A 21,224-nucleotide genomic window follows, 5' to 3' on the forward strand; every position below is an offset into this window, starting at 1 on the left:
CCCACACGTTCGTAGCACTTCCTCTCTTCAGAGGATGCTGCTGCGATAATTTGAATAAGCACATGCCTCTAAGCCCTTGTGGTTCAAGGGCTCTGGCGAGGCTGTAGTGCTGTAAGAAATTCAACGTCTCGCATATTTTAAACAATGCATCATTCTTTTACGATGGATTTTAATCTTCACAGTCTTAGTCATTATTCATCGCCATAATTTTATAGTACATAGATTTTACGCATTTACAGCGACCATTTTTAGGCCACTTTACAGCCAAGTCACATCTTCCATAATACATCATTAACACTACCACCAGTCATGGCGCTCTTTGGCCAAACCTGGCCCTTGCGCCACAAAACAACACACATCATCATCATCATTGGCAGTCAGTGTAAGGTGTGAGGTAGTGACGAATGAACCACACTGATTTGTTTTCTAGCGTAAATAGGTACTGCATTGGCTGCATTATTCACCAGCTCTGATTCGAAAGAAAGTTGCACTTGACAGAAGATTGTCCTGCTATGGCTGATGTGCGATTGCTGTATTCTTTTGTTCGGTCCTACACAGACATGTTTGATAGGCACGTATTTTATTTACATACTTAAGAACTTGGTAAAGTAAGCTTTGCATCTAAGCAATAGACAGCTGCAACCAGGACTGTTGTGACACAACAGTATTACAGGTTCTGCTGAATAATATGTTGAGTGGTTGTACTGTTCCAGTAGTGGTCCTTGTTATATGTTTAGCTTGTCTCTTGCTGTTTGTACATGAGGTAAGCTGGTAAGGTGTCAAAGTAAGCAGACAGGGACCCAAAGAAACAGATGACATGAGCCATGTCATGCAGTATGTCAAAGGGTTATGATGATGCATGCATCACATTAAATTAAAAAAATGCTGTCATCATGTGGCAGTAGTTGCTTTTTCTACAATTGTAAGGTTTGAACACATTTACATACTTCTGCAGATTTTGTTTCTGCACCTTTTCTCTAAAAATGAGTTTTGCTGGCTTGACTTCAAGCATTCTTTGTTTTGTTAAGTCTTTCTTGTTACGAAAATAAGAACTGAATGTTCTGTCTTCACAGCATGCAGCATATTCACTCATTGGCTTGGCAATCTGTGTCAGCAGCTAGTGATGAAAATCTTTCAAATGGACATCATACTAGTAATTGCCAAATTGTTGATAAAATGAGATAAGAGCTGTTTACCAATATCTTGCTTTGGGGTTTCCTTACTGCATAATTTTCACACCTGTCAATTAGGGCTAGTTTTCCATTTGCTAATTTGGTGCACGTAAGCTTCTGTGTGAGTATGCTTTTGTTATCCTTGGCAAAATTGTGTGCACAGGCCTGCTGTAATTGAGCATTTAACTGTGTGAGAATAGTTTGGCCTTTAGGTTGGTTTTGGCTATTTGGGTGGTTTCAATGTAAAAAAATTATCCTCAGTAGATAGTGACTAGTGTTGAGAACCTTCTATCTCTGTAGGTCTTAGCATTGATCATTCTCTTAAGCTGTATATGCTTGTCAGCACCTTCCTCGTTTTTATCTTCTGGAGCGAGGGCATGTGTGCTACTCAAGCTAATTCACACCTTTGCATCTATTCTACTTCTTTGGAAAATTTTCACAGCCATTCTGGCTGGGTCACTTACACAAAGAAGCATGGTCATCAGGGCAAGCTGGTAAAGTGTCAAAGTAAACAGACAGGGATGGAAAGAAACAGGTGACATCAACCATATGTCCTCTATTTCTTTCCACCTCTGCAAATTCTGTTAGCGCTTCTTGTGCTGCTACCTAATTAAGTGGAAGGTCACCTTTTGCGAACCTCATGCTAGGCCGTAGAAGCATCTGCTGATCAAGTGCTTGACTAGACCAATGCGGCTTTTCTTATACACGTTCATCTATTTCACCCCAGTTCCCCGCGCCCCTGCCTTCTTTGGCCAAAGTAATTATGAGTTGTGTCGATCGTTGCACTTGAACAGATAAATTGTACCTGAGAGAGGACACTTTTGAACATAATTGACTAAATGCTTATGTGTTGTTTTGTCCCTTCTCATCCCCTCTTATTTCTTTCTTTCCCTGTCAATGGCACTTTCAATCTTGCCAACACCCACCCAACTCTGTCCATTCCCCCGTTTTGCTTTTGTGGCATCTTTGCGTCCACACAAACAAACAAAAAACAAACAAAAACTGGTTGGTGGCGGTGCTTCCTCCTCATTTCTCTTCTGCTTCCAAAACGTAAGTATCTCAGCAAACTGGGAACCAGTCACTGCCTGGCAAGTATTGCTTCCGGCTAACACTCGCACCATGCCTTGCCTGCAGCCAGCCCTCTTCTAATTCCCACTCGTTCCTTCACACCTCTTTTCTTGTTATGCGCCCTGTATATAGGTATGTATAAGAGGCATGTCACATCGGTCTAACTGTTACCTCTGCTCTCTTTTCGGCATGCTTGCGTGGGATGTCACATCGAAGAAGGTCTGAACCTCTGCCATTTTCCCCCCTCGTTTCTCTTTTTTGTTGATACGCACTTGCAAACTACTGTCCTTGAATTCTGTCCTTTTTTCTGAATAATTATGAACAGCACTTCTCAAATTGCAAGCCTGTTTTGACAGCGCAATCTTTGTTTAATCTTGATAGTAGTGTGCGTTCAATACAGGTGTAGGTGGTGCAAGTGGCATGTGTATTACCACAGTTGTAGTACTCATTAGAGAAATTTGCAAAGTACAGTTGCATGAGTGGCGCAGCTTGTTGCACCGTCCTGCCATATAGGTGGGCTTCTGAGGCTTACTTCGGGGTCGTTCTTGTCATATCAGTAAGCGAGCTCTGTGTAGAGAACTAGCTATATTTATCACAGGTGTAAAAAGCGCAGAGTGCATGCCTAGTTGTTGGGGACATGGTTGATGCGAAACACTCTTGGCTTGGTCACTTCTGAACCATCTTATAAGTGCTTTCCATTTAGACTCTGTGCTCGTTGGCTGATATTTTGGTACTTTGCCTTAAATGCTTCGTAAAAATGTAATCTTCATGCATAAAATAATACCAGCAGTATGTGAAAGCAAGCTATTTACCATATGTCAAAAGCAGCTTGAATTAGCCTTTTTTTACATCTGTTGCAGCATGGCTATTTTTATTTAGGGTTGCATTAGGATGTGCGTTAAGATATACGTTATAAAAAAGTGAGCAGAGTTGCACTAGCGTATGATGTGTGCAGCATGCGTTTGACTCCCTGAACATACAAAGTTGTCTGCATGCGACAATGTTGAACTTAAGCCTGTACCTTGCTCACACATACCATTCATCATTGCTTACTCCATGCTGAGAATGGCTTCAAGTTTGTCACTTGAAATGCCTTCGTTGTTGCAAATTATATCTGATAATTGTTTTGACCATCAAGAATAGCTACGTGTTCTTTTTTTGTATGTGAACGTGAATGTTTTACTTTTTTAGCAATTTTTTGAAAAATCAGCAGCATTTCTTTAAATTTTCAGTTCTGTTAGGTGTAGAATCCTCCTGCAGCATTCAGGCAAGCCATAAAAATAATTGGCCAATTCTTTGCTACTCTTTGTTCAATTCGGATATTGCATGTTCTTGGTTTCTTCCATTGTGTTAAATGGCTTGCTCCTTAAAGAACATAATTAATCTATCTTTAATCTCATATGTTCATAGGTAGCAGGGAACTTTCTTATCTCTTTTCCTTTTCTTTTTTTTTTTGCATCAGATGTGCATGAAAGGCACAGTTGTTATAGTATATGTATCAAAACTTTTGCATTACATTTTGCGATTTTCTGTTTTTTTGTCATGTTTCCTACTTAAATCAGAACAACATTGATGAATTCAAGCATAACTACAGCAATCTGCCTCCAAATCAGCAGAGAAGAAAGCTGCTGCAGGAGCTGGACAAGACACGAACACAGATTGACAGACTGACGCAAGCTAGGTAAGGCCACTGGTTCTTCTTTAGTGCATGAAATAAGGTATATGCTAAGAGGGTGGCGCCTTGCCTGTGAACGTGCTTTACTAATTTGCATATGTTGCATGTGTGCCAAGAACATTCTGTTTACTCTCATCTTGAGCCGCGTAAATGTGTTGATTTGTTAGTTAAAGGCATAGAGGTAAACAAAGCTGCTTGTAGGGAAATCTGACACTAGTATCGGTGTAGTAATCTTTCGACTTTATTAAAAACGTTTAGCCCTAAAGTATTGTGCATTCCGTAAAGTCCCGTAAAGATGGTCGCAAATTTCTTGCTCCAAACAATGTTCTTCTGCTCTCGTAATAACTGGCACGTTCTCGTGCTGTTAGTGGAAATGACACCCCACTCCTACCAAGCTTCATTATGGCAGTACCGTGCAAGTAATTCCCAGGTGCTCTGTTATAAGGGACACTAATGAGGAGTGCTTCATTGGCTTAGCCTGGTATATTAGGCTTTTAAAGTGGTATTTACATTTATTATATTCAAAAACATTGACTTTAACTGCATAAATGAAAGGTCAATTGATTTTTACCAAATTTCGCATCTATAACATGATGCCGGTGAGACAGTAGCGTGAAAACAAGTATTTCATTGCATTTTCACATGTTACGGCCAATATTCGTGCAGGAAGAGTTTTCAAAGATTGCCAGGTTGAGCTCTTGTGTACTGCGACTTCTGTTTCGGTGAATGCATGGCAGCACTCCCCATCCTGCCCTTTGCTGTTGTCCGGAGACTCCAGTCGCCGCATATTCTTCATGGTCTGCTCCTCCCATGATTGGGCAGAGTGTTAAATGTCCGTTCGTGTTTAATTAGGTTTTCAGTGAGTCTTGCAGCAATATAGATAATGCCCTATTTCTTTTTCTTTCTCTAGTTATTTTGTTTCAGCGCACTCTTTACCACATTGAGCATTGCAGAGGGGAGCAGGAACATTTACAAATAATTTGTGATCAGTTTTAAATAAAGGTATGACTGGATTGCCAGGAAGGGTTCCCTCTGTATGCAGTCTTGGGTCTGAAGGAAGGGGAAAACTGGAATTTAAACATTGTTTGAAGATATTCCGAATCTTGAGTCGCACCTAATAAACCCGAAAGACACAATCAAAAAGCGGGATACTCCGTTGTTCAGTTATTTCATATAGTTGCACAGCCCTAATGTAGAAATTTCATGTTTAAGTGTTTTCTGATTTAAGGAATAATTTTTATTGTTATTGAAATATAATTTATTAAGTCAGTAATGGGAACATACTTCTCTTCTGAGCCAGTAGCTCTGACAGCACTGCTCTGGGCTTATCTCTCAGCATGTTCATTGATGCTGTGCTCATAGCATTTTTGTTTGTTTTCTTGCATTAGAGAGGGCCTCTACAAGCTGCAGGGTGCATATGAACAGAATGCAGCTCTGGGAGACCCTCAGACTATCCAGGGAGAAATAAATGACATTGGTGCCAAGCTTGAGAAGCTCCAAACAGATTTGGAGAAGTATCAGGTGAGGGGATTGTCCTTTATTAAACCTTGTTAGGGAAGCAAATGCTAAACGTGTTCTTTGTCTTGCACTTTTTTTGTTTTTTGTTTTTGTATTGATTTGAGCCTTTCAGCGATGCTCAGCAATTAAAACTGCCCCATAGTGTAAAGGCTTTGTTGGGCAGTGTTCTTGGAATGATACTAAAATAACATGTTCGCTGGTCTTTTAGATCATTATTTTTTTCCTGGGAAAGGCACTGGGGCTGGTTGCTGTATTTGCCTTACAATGGTGTTATTGGGTTAATGCATGCACGCTTTGCAGAACAACCTGACAGAGGTGTCCAGCCAGACGGGAACTCCCGATACACAGAAGCGCTACGGTAGCAGCTTCTCGGAAGGCTCATTGTCGCGCAGTGCCTCTGAGTCTAGCGTCTCCAATAACCACCAGAACAACAACAAAGGAGCTCCAATGCCCATCACAGCGGATAACAAGTAAGCGCCCTTGCTGAAACCCATCATCCGTCTCCAGTGTTTTGGTTCTGAAAGATTACACGTAAAGGAATGCCAAGTACAAGTTGTTTTGGCCATGCTTGCAAAGGCATTGAGTGGAGATGGTTATGAGTCACTTTTTGGATTGCTTCGTGAGTAGTTTGAAGGTGTAAGTGAGTGAGTGAGTGAGTGAAACAACTTTATTTTGTCCACTAGAGACGTAAGCAAACGCCATGCCACCTGGCTATGCCCACTCGGGGACCATCAGGTGGAACCTGACGGCCCTGTCGCGAGCCCTCTGGACTGCCAGGGTTTGAGAGGTCTGATCCTGGGCCCTAATCAGCTTCTTCATTTCCTCTTGAGTGAAAGGAGGACCGGCAGAGGCGCAGCCCCACAGGACATGTTCGAAGTCCGCATAGTCACCACACAGAGGGCAATCCGGGCTTGGGAACCGGTCGGGGTACAATGTGTGTAGCGCTGCGGGGCTCGGGTAAGTGCTTGTTTGCAGTAGTCTGAGAGTGACTGCCTGGGCCCTGCACAGCGAGGAGTGCGGCGAAGGTAGGACTCTTCTTGACAGATAATTGTATTTGCAGATTTCGTTGTACGAGCAGAGAGGCTCGGGTCGCCCAGGAGAGGACGCGTTGCCCAGCGCACGGTCAGTCAAACCTCGTGCAGCCGAGTGCGCCTCCTCGTTGGGGTTGATCAAGGCACCCTCAATGGTCCCAAGGTGCGCAGGGAACCAGGCCAAAGAGTGATGTTTCATGTCTTTGGTACTTTGGATGATACGTAGGGCCTGGGGAGCCACCATTCCCATCTGAAAGGCCCTGACAGCGGCCTTAGAATCCGAATAAATCGTGTCATGTACACTGTCCGTCAATGCAAGAGCAATAGCAACTTGCTCTGCAACGCTGGAATTAGAAGTGCGGACGGTAGCGCAGCTAAGGATTTTAGCATCACAGTCGATGACCACTGAGGAGAAGGCCTCTTCTTGAATGTAGGAAGCAGCGTCTACGAAGCATGTTCGGTCCTTGTTCAAGCGGGCACTGGCGAGCAGAGCTTTACCCCTGGCTCGCCTTCGTCCTTCGTTGTAGGTGGGATGCATATTTCGTGGCACCCGGTGTATGTAAATTTTGGACCTTACGTCGCTGGGCAGCTTCACAGCGTCGAGACTGACGACCATGGGGTTACGTCCCAGCTTGCCAAGTATGGCTCGGCCCGCTGGGGTACCGGAGAGTCTGACGAACTGGGAAAATTCTTGGGCTTCAACGATTTCTTCGAACTTGTTGTGAATTCCCAAATTGAGAAGGTCTTTTGTGTGCGTTCGCATGGGAAGGCCGACGGCAAGCTTGAAGACTCTTCTGATTAAGGCGTTGATCTTGTTGCGCTCCGATACGAGCCAATTGTGCATAGCCCCTGAATAAGCGAGGTGGCAGAGCACGAAGGCGTGGATAATGCGGATCAGATTGTCTTCCTTGATTCCGCAGTACCTATTGGCGATTCTTCGGATCAGGCCGAGGGCGCTTTCGGTCTTGGAACAAATGCGTTTGAGGGCGGCTCCATTGGCCCCGTTTGACTCGATAAACATTCCTAGGACCCTGATAGTGTCTACCCGCGGTACTGGGGAGCCCTTACCAGTGAACAATGTAATGTGGCTCTCTGCTGCTGGCTTCCAGGATCGGTGTGAACCGCCTCTGGGCCTCTTCTTGTAGAGCAAGAGCTCGGATTTAGCGGGCGAGCACCTTAGCCCGGTGGGGATTAGATACCGCTCCGTCACATCGATGGCCTCTTGCAAAGCACCCTCGACCTGCCCTTCACATCCACTGGAGCACCAGATGGTGATGTCATCCGCGTAGATCGTGTGGTTAATGTTGGGGATTTTGTTCAAGGCCCTCGACAGGTTGATCAGGGAGATGTTGAACAGCGTCGGGGAGATCACCGCCCCCTGAGGTGTTCCCTTTGGACCAAGCTGGATTTCGTGGGTCAAAAACTCGTCAATCTTCAGTCTAGTGGACCTTGAGGAAAGGAAAGATCGCACGAAATTGTACGCCCATTTGCCGATGTTACACTCTGTCAGGCTCTTGAGAATAAAGGCGTGCGATATGTTGTCAAAAGCCTTTTCCAGATCCAAGCCGAGAATTGCCTTAGTGTCGGCGGAGGTAGAGTCAATGATTTGGTGCTTGATCAGTCTCATGGCGTCCTGAGTCGAAAGCCCCGACCGAAAGCCAATCATGCTGTGTGTATAGCATTCGTTAGACTCGAGATGGTCAGTGAGGCGGTTAAGCATGGCGTGCTCGGCCATCTTTCCAACACACGACGTCAGGGAGATGGGCCTTAGATTGCCGATGCTCGGCGCTTTACCTGGCTTCGGTATGAGTACTGTGTAGGCTGTTTTCCAGCTCTTGGGAATGAGGCCGCTGCACCAGATATCATTCATCTTGCGCGTAAGAAACTCGATTGAGGCGTCGTCGAGATGCTTGAGCATTTTGTTGGTGATCCCGTCGGGCCCAGGGGCAGATCTGCCGTTGAGGGATGCGAGAACTCGCTTGACCTCAGCCACGGTGAAATCCTCGTCCATAGATGGTACGTCACGCCCTTCGTACTCGGGAAACTGGGGGGGCACCGGATCGTCCGTGGCCGCCAGGTACTTGTCTATGAGGTGCTCCATGACTGCCTCATATGGATTCGAGTCGGTGGCCAAATGGACAGCTTTCGCCAAAGCTCTCTTCTGGTTGGACTTGGTGTTGCCATCGTGCAGTAGGTGCTTAAGGAGACCCCAGCTTTTACCGTTCTTGAGCTGGCCCTCCACCGAGTCGCACAGCTCGTCCCATTGCTGCTTGCATAGCACCTTGCAATGAGCCTCTATCATCTTGTTTATATCGGAGATTTTCTTGCGTAGTCTTCTGTTATGGCGCTGAGTCTTCCATCTCGCGAGCAGTGCCTGCTTGGCTTCCAAAAGATGCGCCAGCCTACTGTCCATCCTGTCCACCTCCAGATCGGTTGTCACCTCCTTGGTGGCTCTAGCCGCGTCCTTCTTTATCTCGTCGCACCAAGAGTCTAGGTCCATATCATCGTTAAGGACGCGCTCGGAGCGGCTGGCTCGGAACAAGTCCCAGTCAGTGAACCTAAAGGTCCTCGTTTTGTTGCGGGCAGTCTTGATCACAGCTTCGATGATGCAATGATCGCTACCGAGGTCCATGGCTGTGTTGGTCCACTTGACGTTTTCCAGGTTCTTGACAAAGGTAAGATCCGGAGTCGTATCTCGGCATACCGAGTTCCCTCTCCTGGTTGGAAAGTCTTTATCGGTTATCAGCGTAAGATCTTCCTCCGCTGCCGCATCCCATATGTCTCTACCCTTCTTCGTATTGGTACAATAGCCCCACGCCTGATGCTGGGCATTAAAATCCCCCATGACGATTAGAGGCTGACAGCCAGCCAAATGCACGGCCTTCTTGAGAACACCACTAGGCCTGGCTCTGTGAACGCTGGGTCTGCAGTAAACATTCAGTATGAAGATACTGTTTCTTCTTAAGCGCTGCGTAGGGGGGTCGACAAGGAGTTCGGCCATGACGTACTCGATCCCATTGTCCGCGGGACCAAGGTCTCGCTGAAGGCACGTGAACTTTTTACTGACCAGGATAGCGACCCCCCTTCCTCCTTCAGTGGAAGCCACCGTAAGGAAACCGGGGAGCTTGATAGGTGATGATGTGATCGTTTCTTGCAAGGCGATTACTTGGGGTTTGTCCTTTACGCTTTTTAGGTATTGTCGCAGGGTCGCCCGTTTGCTGGCGAACCCTGCGCAATTCCACTGCCACATTGTTATGACGTTAGTTACGTTATCCATGTTTGGGCTTGTGAATGAATTGCGAAAGTGCCGCATTCATAATGGCACCCTCCGTCGGTGAGGCAATGACGCTGGGCAACGTTGGGACTTGAGCTGTAGATGTGCTTGGCAAAGATCCGTGGCTGGTTCCCTCCAGCCTAAGTATTCTAGTGCTGAGGGCGACCAGGCCCAGATGAGGGTGCGCGATCATTTCTTGTACGTGTGAGAGACCTGTCTGTATGTTGGAGATGGCGTTCTTGAGGTCAGACAGGAGTTCTACCATCTCGTCTCCCCTTGAGTCATCAAGGGCACGCCGCTTCACTGCAACCGTCTTGGGAGGGGCCTCCACTGTGTCCATGGCCGAAGAGCGTGCGGCAGGCTGAGAAGCTGGCTGTGTGAGCGCCAATCTTCGTATTTCCGCCATCTCGGCGGCTAGTCGACTGATTTCCTGCTTGAACAGAGCGTTTTCCTTTCTAAGACTATCATTGGCACGCCTAAGCTCTTCGAGCTCATTCGTGAGACGCAGGTCGTGCAAGTCTTGAGAGTTGGACGCCTGCGTTTGGTTGCCACGGGCCCTATCGGCCCACGTTAGAGAGGACTTGCCTTTACCGCCGTTGGGGGTCTTCGAACGTGAGCTGTTGGAGGAGTCGCTCCCAGTACGGGACTTGGAGCAGCTTCTGGAGCTGGAGCGCGCTGGAGAAGGCGATGTAAGTCGCGATCTCGAGGTAGAGCGACTTCTGGAGCCCCGTCGGCTTGTAGAGCGGCTTCTCGAGCGCAAGCGTCTTCTGCCCCTACGGTTGGTGCTGGATGGTGCAGTTGGTGCTGTTGGTGCTGGCGTGGGGAGCTGCTCTTGCTGCCTGGCACGCTCGAAGCGTCGTCGGCGAACAATGTATGGCGTCTTGAATCTGCGCGCACACTCTTTACCGGCTGTAAGGTGCGGACCACCGCAGATCTTGCATTTTGGGGTGCATTGATGCTGCTCATTGGGATTTGGCAGGCCGCATCCCCGACAGATGACGTCGCTCGGTGTTGGACATACATCGGCGCGATGCCCGAGTCTTCCGCAGGCGTGGCATACGTCCACTTGCTTTCGATATAGGGAACATTTCATCAGGAGTGTTCCGTACCTGACAAAATTCGGTACCCGCTGCCCGTCAAAGGCGATCATGATGGTCCCAGTCTGAGCAACTCTCTTGGCTGCTAGTGCAAGAGGGTTGTTCGGGTTAACAATCTTGCCATCCACCGTCGCTGGGTCGTCTTGCAGCGGTATGCCACGTATGACCCCCTTGCACGTGGAGTGCGGGGCTGTCTCGTACGCGCAGATTTCGTGAATCTTGCCCGTGATTCGGATTTGCTTGATGCGGGCATATCGATCGGCATTCTCCCGTCTGGGAGTGCTGGCCACCATGATGTTTTGCTGTAAGTTCGGGCACAGAGTGTCTTGTGTGAGCTCATGCTGGCTGATGCCGGAGGCTGCAAGTATTGCGTCAGCCACCGTGGCCGCTCCAATTTTGGAAATATTCAGCCCACCTCTTGGTCTAATAACGATCTTCGTGTCTTCTTTGGGAAGAACAGGCATTCGGCTCGCCCTAATGATCTTGGTCTTCAGCGCTGTGCCGCTAGACTTGTAGCTATGGGGAGCCAAAGGCGTTGCCATGGCGTTCGGGTTAGCATCCCGCGATTTGGCGCCAGCTCTTCTAGCACCTGCGGTTTGCCATCCCTGCTCTTGAGTGACTTCCTCCGGACGAATATTTTCTCCCTGTACTTGGTATTCCATGATGGTAGCGGACGAGTGTCACTGAGCCACCCCGGAGGCCAAGGCGTGGTCTCCGAAGTGCTCGTCAGACGCCGCCGACGGATGCACAGGAATGTCCGTAAAATGGTGAAAAGTCACTCACTGTGGCAAAAAGGGTATCCACGTGGTCCTTACAACTTCACGGAAAAGATGTGCACAAATAAACATTGGCTCGCGACGATTAAATACAAGAAAAGCTGGGAAAATGCGGGAACTGAAGAACGCTTCTTGACTCGCCGCCTTCTTCTTCTTCCTCAGGTGTAAGTGAAAAAGAAAAATGATCAAATCAGTTTTATGCAGTAAAATCTTGAAGATATTGTACTTGGGCATGACACATTCACTTTACTGCTAAGCTGAAGCTTGTCAGATGTTTGTCAGAATTCAAGTGTACAAATGTATGATAGTAAGCTTTAAATTTAGTTCAAAACTAAGGGGAAAGGCAGAGACACCAGCCTCAGGCAGATGCTTTGCATCGGGAAAGGCGGAGAAGAGACAGGAGAGTAAAGGACTAACAAGTGACAGGGAGGAAAAAAAGGTGAAACACAAGAAGATAGCACAGGCACTCGACCAATGAGCTGATTCACAACCTGATGTCCATGGCTGCGCTTCATAAAAGGTGACGTAAAGCTGGGTTGCATTGGAAAGTGTATTTTTGTCACACAAGGGCCAGATATAGTTACGTGGGTGAAATAGTGCACATGTGTTGGAATTGCCTTTGAGCGTGGCTTGACCAGAGATACGGTGTGCATGGGCACGTCACAAGTTTCATCTCCCAGGAGAGTGTGGCAGTTTAAGTGCAAGGGCACTAATTAGCATGCACTTTTTACCTCTGGTCCAGTATGTGGAAGCTGTTCAATGTATAGGCTAAGGTGCAGCTTTGTAGATCGGAAAGAAACATTGACATGATTGCTCAACTAAATGTTGTGGAAAATGAGCAAGAAGTTTATTTTTCCAATACCAATGCCATTCATGCCAGAAGACATGATAGCAAGGCAGAATGGACTTGTCAAGAAGCTTGTGGTTAAGCTTACGCAAACCTCTTGGCAACTCTTTTTCTCTTGATGTCACGTCTTTTGGCATGGATGGAGTAGTATTGCTGAGGAGCTGCACTAACCTAGCCAGTGATACTGCATTCCTGTGCAAGTATTTGTTTGACAAGCATGGCCTGCTTGTGTCCTTGAAGGAATGTTAAATTTTAGACATTCAATTACAGACATAATGTTAAAGGGTGCTGAGTCCTGCAGCACAATAAACACGGTATTGCCTAAGTTTATGAAGGCAGATTTATTTGCCTCCAGCGACACCCAACATTGCACAAAAGCTTGGTCCCGGAGTGGCATCGGGACCAAAAGAAGCTAAAAATACAGAAACGGTGCCGCCAGCATGTTTCTCTGGGTGGATGGCTTCCTATGACATGCCGCTATGGGAAAAGTGTCCCCCACAGCTATGCTGCATACTCTCGGGATGATCAGTGGTCCTGCTCACAAGGGATAGGGCTCTGTTGGCTTGAGTCTCCGATGGATGCGGCTTGGCATAGTACGACCACGCACAAGCGCTAGGGATCGCTTTTTGGCTTAGTGTTTGGAAGAGAAGCAACACGAGGTACACGCTCGCACTAAGTGCAAGGCAATGGCCAAACAAAGGCGCCGTTGGACGAAAAGAAAAAAAGAAAAAACATGTACACACACTGTGCTGTCCCAGAGAGGTCTCTTGTGCTTGCTCTCCTGTTGGCACCAGTTGCGCTACTGAGGTGGGAAGTGTGAATCACTTCCCCGAAAAGGGGTAAGTGGAAGGTTACTTGCTGAGCCCCTCCAAGGTGAAGCAACAGGTGATCTACAGTTCAGCTGTTGCTCTGGTTTGTCGCGAATGTTAAAGGGAGAGAGGCACAGGACCCGCAGAATAGGTGAATGCCTGTGAAAAGGTGACAGGGTGCAGCTGAAGGCCAGCAATCTATAGCTAATTGTTTTTGCTTGTAACCGTTGTCAGCATGTAATTTACAAGCAGTAACATTTTCTAGCTCTTCCTATGTATACTGTGTGCAGTTAATTTGGAGCATGCAAATGAAGCCAGAAAGATATTTTTGGGGTATAGCTTGGGGCATGTCTAGCTTACACCATTTAACTTTTTTTAGTGGTCTATGCTTTCACGTAATTAAGCTGCGGAACCCGCCGTGGTTGCTCAGTGCCTATGGTGTTAGGCTGCTGAGCAGGAGGCCGCGGCATCGAATCCCGGCCACGGCGGCCGCATTTCGATGGGGGCGAAGTGCGAAAACACTCGTGTACTTAGATTTAGGTGCACGTTAAAGAACCCTAGGTGGTCGAAATTTCCGGAGTCCCCCACTACGGCTGCCTCATAATCAGAAAGTTGTTTTGGCACGTAAAACCCCATAATTTTAATTAGGCTGCGGAGTTTATTAGTCATGGTTGCATTAGTTGCAAACAGAGGCAATGCCAGTGCAATGAAGAAATCATCCCACGTGAAGAAATCATTATCTAAGCTCAGTCCACCTCATCCGGTGCACCTGCAGTCATCTGTTTGGAACTAAGATTATTCACACCACTGAGGCTGGAGTAGACTAGTACATCAGCATTTGAAGGTACCAGTATTGCGAAATTTCTTGAATATCTCATGTGCATAAGTACAGAATTGCGAAGCATTTTAATCGAATAGAAGTGTCGAAGGGGGTTTATTGTCAAAGCACAGCTCACTAAAACAGAAGCAGTAATACACACCAAAGCATCGACATTTGGTTTACCACCTAATTAATGTTCCTCAGTTTTCTCCGCTCTGTTCTGTCTACCCCTTCTTTTCCTCAGTTCAGAGCAGCAGTCCATAGAGGCACCTCTGGCCAACCTTTTCCAATTTTCTTTTCATTAAACCTTCTTGTCTTTGAGCTGAAGCGAATTTCCTATGTTAGAAGTTTTCGTGTTGATGTTCTACCTTTCTGTGCTCTGGAACTGCAGCACGGCCTGTCGTCCGGAAAGTGGCCTTGGAACACGTCACACAGCCATCCCTGATGGCGATGCGGAATTTGAGGACCATGACTACGCAGAGGTCTCATTTGAGCCAAACCTCTTGCCACCTCTTGGTCGGGCGGTGGCCATCTACACTTTCGGTGGTAATGGCATTGGTCTTGGTTTGGAATGCTTTCATTGAATTTTACTTCTCAGTGGGGTACTTTTTATCCATATTGTGGTGTTGCTGGTTATCTTGCAAGAAAAGATGAAATTTTAACCACAAGTGCTATCTGTTTCCTTTTGCATGTAATTGTTTGTCCTCCCAAAAAAGGAAAGAAAAAAAAGCTTAGAGCTTAAAATAGTAGCTTCAAAAGTAGCTACAAAGGGTGCCTTAAGCAAGGCGAAAGAAAGGCCTCTTTCTTTCTCTGTCTCTCTTTTCCTTTCTAAGTTATGACTGTCTTGTACTTATTCCAATATAACCCCCCTCCCCCACTCCAACAATGCCTCGGGGTGCATGTAGGTATGCAAATAAAGTGTTCCTCTTTGTAGCCCAGTTTCAGGGCTCCATCCCAATGGAGGAAAGGGAGGAGTTCCTAGTGGTGGAAGTAGACCGAGGAAGCGGGTGGACACGGGTGCGGCGAGAAAACCTCGAGGAGGGCTATGTTCCCACCGCCTACCTCGAGCGCACTATGTTCAACAGCTGCTAGCCCTCCTCTTCTACTTTTCTGCCAGTTTATATAGGCGTGGTAAGTGATTCGAACTTGAGCCGATTCAACTGAAATGAGGGGCTCACTTAAGGATTGTACCGTGAAAAGCGCCATAAGATTCATGTGCTGATTTTAGATTGACGGAAATGTTCAGTGCATGTTTCTGTGTTGAGGATAAACCGAAACCTGCAATCCGGTTGGGCAAAACCCAATACTTTTTTACAAGGCACATAAAATATGTTTTTTATGAATTGACCTTTGGAGACACTGTCCTCCTGACAACCTACATGGCTATTTGTGAAGTTGTATTATAGTGAGTGCGATCATAGCAGTGTGCAGCAAGTTGCAAATTAGTACTTGTTTTTCATGCTAGTCAACTGTCGGCACATAAACAGCTGATTCACATACTGTGGCCATGGCAGCCTGTAACATGGTGTGAGCCATTTTAGTGAATCCATTAGTGATCCAGAAACACCACATAGGATTCAGCTGACCACCTCCAGTTTCAATCTCTCATCTCTTGGGTAGTAGTGCACTTGCAAGCATGGTGCTCAGTAGCCTATTAGTGTGGTCCATAGCTTACTGCACTCATTACCCGAAAGGCACCAGAGTGAATAAATATGGCGGCACCAATATCTGAAATTACCTATGAACCTACATTTTATGGTGACTCTTGGGTACTGTCCAGTCAAGCACAAGAGGGAAGACACATGGGCTGAGAGCATGTTTTATTGTTGCATTGCTTAAAAATTGTCTCAGTGCATAAGTGGACATTCTGGGCTATCTTACGTTGGAAGTAGTTTGGCATAAAGCTATGGGGCACCACATGAACTAGCACATGCTAACCACATTGAACATGCATTGCCTTATACTTTTTGGGGCCTGGCTGCAAAGTTCTTGCAGCTATTTTTAGTTAAGTAAATGTTTACACATAAGGTACAATTTTGATTTGGTGATCTTGTGCCAAAGCATAATTCCTGCATGTAATCGCAGGTGGTGAGTAACTGCTGCAAAAGAAACCATTGTGCTACAAATAAAAAAATATTCCTTAATAGCGATATCTTCTAAGAGTCGTAACAAAATAACTAATTCTTCACCCCCCCCCCTTCCCATTGCTTTGTTAGCTTTAAAATGAAGCTTGGGTTTGACTGTGTCAGCATGGTTCATCCTATTGTTAATTTGTTACCTTCAGGGGCCTCACCTAATCAATGTGTTGCAGGCTCCATAGATGTCTGCATCAATCATTTTGCATACAGGTGTATTGCTCTTAGTTTTCATATTTTGCCAACCGGTGGTCCTTTTTAAAACCTCGAAGCAAGAAGGTCTGGCCTTTTAGCCATTGGCTGGCAGTCCAACTAATAAGCCACACAAATACTTCGCTGCTAGTAGTAAGCTAACCTTGAGGGAAGTGGTCTGTACATTTTACAGTCGGACTCGCCTTCTGTGTTGCGTGCACACAGGCAAGATTCTTGTTCAGCATATACCAGGTGACACTGTGGTCCACCATACATGTAAATATGTGCAACTCTTATCAAGTGTCCGAGTGGCCCATTGATGGGGACTAAATACTGTAGAGATGAAGATTCTCATTTATTTTTACAACAGTGTGGCACCCTGCGAAAATGTTGTCTCAAATTATTCTTGCATGCTATACATGGACTGTAGTTGCGTCATGATCTGTTGTGTTTTTATGTTTAACTTTTCCTTCTTTTTTCATCTTTGCACGTTGACGTAGCCTACCTAGCTTTTTAAGAGCTGGCAATGTTTTCTGTTTTTTAAATATGGAGGGTAATACTGCTACTCTCTGCAAATGGTCCCAAGAGTGCTGGTATTTGTCTGCCACAAAAGTATATCCAAGACTTTTAGTTGCTTTATCTCCTGCTTCCTCTAGACTTGCTTGCAATCAGCAACAGTGGGAGAAACAAAAAATTTCGACAGTGTGCAGACTTTGACTTGTGTTTTTCTCCTGCTGTGAGTGACTTGGCAGATAAGCTTCGCTGACTCTGCATAAGGACCCAGTCGTCTCTTGCTTTGTTAGAAGATTGTGTGTTGCATGCATAGAGCTTTTATTTCTCAAACCGAACTGTATTGTGTGCTCCTAGATATGCTATGATGGCTTGTTGCAAGGAGTGCACTTTTCACTCAGTTACAGTGGCTTGTTCTTTCCTGTTTTTAATTAGTACGTGAGAATGATCATGTGTGAATGTAAAGTGCTGCAGTTTTGAGCTACCTATTTTTATGATGTCTACTGACTGGTGCTGTCATCAACAGTGCAGTGTCCTGAACAAACGACGTATTGTGTAACATTTATGTAAATACAGGTGTGTACTTGTCAGTGATCGGGTGTGTGTGACTCTTGCAAAAGCCACACAAATGTATTTGTAAAGTCGCTCTGATTGTTCGTGTTCTTAAGTGTCACGAATCGGGCTCGTGCTTTGTGTATAGAGAGGGGGTTCACTTCCCCCCATGTCAGCGGGGCGACAGTTGCTGTGTTATGTGGGGTCACAGGCAACGCGCGGGGTTGGGTGACGCGTCGCGGCAGGCGCCAGGCGGGCGAGTGCCGATTCCGGGAAGTCGGTATTGTGCGCACGGTGTTGGCAGTCCGCCAACGGTCACACAGACCAGCCTTGAAACGGACCGCTGTACAAGGTATTGTGGGTCTGGCGCCCGAGTGCCTGACTAATTGGAGGCGCCGCCAAGGTTAAGAAGGACTTAGCAACTCTGACCCCGTGCCGCATGCAGTGAGCATGGACCTAATCTTCTACGCGTCCGGAACGCAATCGCCAGCCTTGTTGTTGGGTGCGACTGCCTGTGTGGTGTCGAAGGCCAGCTTACCGTGCACGCTGTAGGAATGCGGTGCACACGTAAAGAGTGCGATCGGACGACGGCGTCTTGGAAACACGCACTCGGAGAACTTTGTCTTGTAGACAATAAGTTTGAAGGACAAGGAGGGCCACCCGTCTCCCACACGGCCAAACTTTGAGTACAGCGGCACTTCGTGGTGTCGATGCCCCTGCTTCCGAGACCTTTGCGGCCTAGACGCCGTTGGGATTTGAAACGGTCTAGCGATAACTTGTTCGGGCCTGGCGTGTTTTGCTGAGCCCGTCACTAACTACGGAGAAATGAGAGGGCAACGGAGTTTTGGCAAAGAAGGAAAAGAGCTTTGTTTTCCAATATGTTTATTTTTGAGAGTAAGCCCATCCCTGTGGGTTGTGGCTTAACAAACGGTTGACTCTGATTGGCAACTGAACCTGTGGGACGGGCCAACGGCCCTACCGCCTTTTTTTCTTTGTATATTTGGGCTATAAAAATCGGGACGACATGTTGTCCCTCAGACTTGGCTGAAATCAGGATTGCTGATAGATCAGTGAGCCTCCGTACTATGTACGTTAAAACGAGTCTGGGCTCTAACAGTCATTGAGACAGTTGAAGAGTGAGACTTTGTTTCTCAATTGTTCAAATTTGTAATGTATTTGTTTTACCTGCCATGTATATAGAAAAGTTTACGTATAAATATTTCTTGTACATCGGATCTCATCGTTTCCTGCCTGCGTTTGATCAACAACTGCCGATCATCGTCCGAGAAGCTTCAAGTTCCAACGGTGAAGCGAGGACGGAGAACGAACGAAACTTTACTGTATTCATTGCAAAAAACTGTTCCGCTCCTTCCCTTATTATCCGTTTTCCTTGTTTTTCTTTTCTACCTTAACTTTATTGTAAGATGTTTTAGTGCTTGTTTAGTTAAGTGTGCCCTAGGTAGGGTGGTGGCAAAAATGCGTTTAAATGTTATCCTAAAGTAATAATGTCTCATAGTGAGTCAGCAGTGTGGAGGTTGTGAAGATAGCCTTTATTATTGTAACCTGGATGACTAAATGATAGGACTTTGCGCTGTGCAAGAGAAAAAAAAGTGCTTGCAGATTGTCTGTAGTAAATTGAATGTGCATGCGAGTGAATGGTGAAGTTGCCTTGCTGCTGTGATTTTTCCTGCCACCTTTTTTGTGTGTTTTCTCCCACCCAATATCTGTTGATGTCCCAGCTACATTTACGAATGAAAATAAAAATTGTTCACGTATGTGTGTGTTCCTCCTAACTAGGAGACATTTGGTGTGCGTCATGCAGAAACAGAGAAAGGTGATCTTTCCCTATTTCTGCTGAAGCGTGTAAAACTAGTTTATGTAAGTGCATGCACAAAAAGCGACAAAAACCCTGCGCTTTCTTGTTTATTGCCAGCATTTCCGGTGGACCCTCGGCACTTTGTTTGGACACGATAAGCTTTTCAGTGGCGAAATTTTGCATATGTGCTATAAGAGTTTGACATTTGTAAATTAACATGTGCAAGAGGATGGTAGCTGAACACAAGGCTAAATGTTGTTGCATCAATTTTTTTAATGATGTTTCTTGAAATCCCATAGGAGTTGCATGTTACTTTAACATATTTTTTCTTTCATAAATGTTTCGCTCCTTGAAGTGAAATCCTAGTGACTTCGCGTGTGCAACCTCTGTCCTGGCTCGCCACTAAGTGCCCTCTCCATACAGAGTCCTTTAAATGTTATAGTGTGCGTTAACTTGACAAGGCACTTTGGTTTTACTTTCACGTTAAAACTGCCACTTTAATCAATATTGCAGTTTTAGTACTAAGCACCTGTTCTCCTGCGTCGTTTCTCCCCCCCCCCTTTTTCTTCCAAGTTAATTTCGCCTTGTTTGTGGAACAATCTATTGGGGTGGGGGTGCAATTATCTATTTGTCACTTTGTACATATGTACGGCTTCGAGAGACGGCCTTTTTCGTGCAACGCCTCTGTTTCATGCGCTATTGCACACTCGTAAACATTTTTATAGTTCGAGAAAGAATATATGCTATGCAGAAACAAATGATAGATCGTGTATAGACCACGGAGGAAGGAAACTGAGGAGAGACCCTACCCCCTCCGCGCGCTAGGAGAAAAGTGTGGAGGAAATGACGCAGTATGTTCTTTTTCGCTGTTTGTTTTTATTGCTATGCTGTAGCGGCCACGCCTTTCGGGCCACAATGGCGGCTTTGTTTTGGTTCTGTGCGCTCAACGTGTTGCTCCGTAGCTTTCGTACCGTGGCAAAGGCGCCGTGGGGGCAGGTTTGCGTTGGTCTCCGTGTTTTGTTGCGCTGAGTTATCTGGACCGTGCACTACCGGATGTTGCTGTGGCTAGGTGGGACAGGAGGAACGAAACTTCGTGAAATGAACGCGCGTGCAACGCTGTACGCAATGTACCGCGCCATGGCAATGGCAACGGACGAAGGAATATCCGCGCGAAATTTTGCCCTCTTTGGTGGAATCATGCCAACGTGCTAACGATTGTTTAGTATTGCTGCGGAGCGCGCGGGTCCGAGCAGCACGGTTGCGCGCAGCGCGGCGTGGTTTCGCGAGAAATGTAAACAAGAGAGGAGAGCTGGCCCGATACGCGGAGCAACTCTATGAGCTACGCCAACTTTCGGCTTCACTTTAGCTGCACAGAAAGTGACGTCAGGGCCTCTCCTTAGTTTCCTTCCCCCGTGGTATAGACCGTTTTTTCGTAGGCGCCGCCATGTTGTGAATGCAGTGGCGCCGCCTATGAGTAGCGCCATAGTGGCTTGGGTGAAAGCGGTCTTTTGCGTGGCAGGTATACGCTCGGTGGTAGGTTTTGGCGCTTGTTTTCGCGGCCGTGCGGCCTGTTTAGTGCGTTTTCTACGTGGTAAACAGTTCTGTGAGATGTGCTGAAGTGGTTTAAGGTGTCGTGGCCGGAATTCCTGCTGGCGTTGAGGTGGACGGAACACGCAGCGCGATGTGTGCGCGCATATTTGAGCCTACAATCAGCCTCGGAGATCAATTGTGTATTTCTGAATGTTCCAATCACTAATGTGACCTTATTGCAGTATTATTCTCTATTTCTAAGCTGCGGTTTAGGAACCATGAAACATACGCGACGATCGTAACAGCGTGGGTACCGTTCTGCTACGATAGGAGCTGTGCTATTATACTTTGACAAGCGTTCAAACTCTTCGCTGCAGGTTACATTGCTTGAGTACTTGGTTG

The 21,224-nt window shown here is 46.5% G+C and overlaps 1 protein-coding gene across 1 annotated transcript; it reads left to right on the forward strand.

The window, feature by feature from the left end:
* The first annotated feature begins 1,646 nt into the window (after window positions 1-1,646).
* On the forward strand, window positions 1,647-15,179 carry LOC135917802 (formin-binding protein 1-like). Its single transcript, XM_065451406.2, has 6 exons — window positions 1,647-1,658; window positions 3,803-3,921; window positions 5,304-5,436; window positions 5,734-5,903; window positions 14,479-14,651; window positions 15,022-15,179. Exons 1-6 carry the CDS (start codon window positions 1,647-1,649, stop codon window positions 15,177-15,179), a joined length of 765 nt encoding a protein of 254 aa, XP_065307478.2.
* The last annotated feature ends 6,045 nt before the right edge of the window (window positions 15,180-21,224 follow it).

This window comes from Dermacentor albipictus, unplaced genomic scaffold, assembly GCF_038994185.2.
Source record: "Dermacentor albipictus isolate Rhodes 1998 colony unplaced genomic scaffold, USDA_Dalb.pri_finalv2 scaffold_13, whole genome shotgun sequence".
NCBI classification, from domain to species: Eukaryota; Metazoa; Arthropoda; class Arachnida; order Ixodida; family Ixodidae; genus Dermacentor; species Dermacentor albipictus.

Bases quoted from the DNA above. Each gene is read 5' to 3' on its own strand.
- LOC135917802 (XM_065451406.2), top strand. The intron at 3,922-5,303 runs GTAAGGCCACTG...TTCTTGCATTAG, and splicing joins GACAGACTGACGCAAGCTAG to AGAGGGCCTCTACAAGCTGC. The intron at 5,904-14,478 runs GTAAGCGCCCTT...CTGGAACTGCAG, and splicing joins CCCATCACAGCGGATAACAA to CACGGCCTGTCGTCCGGAAA.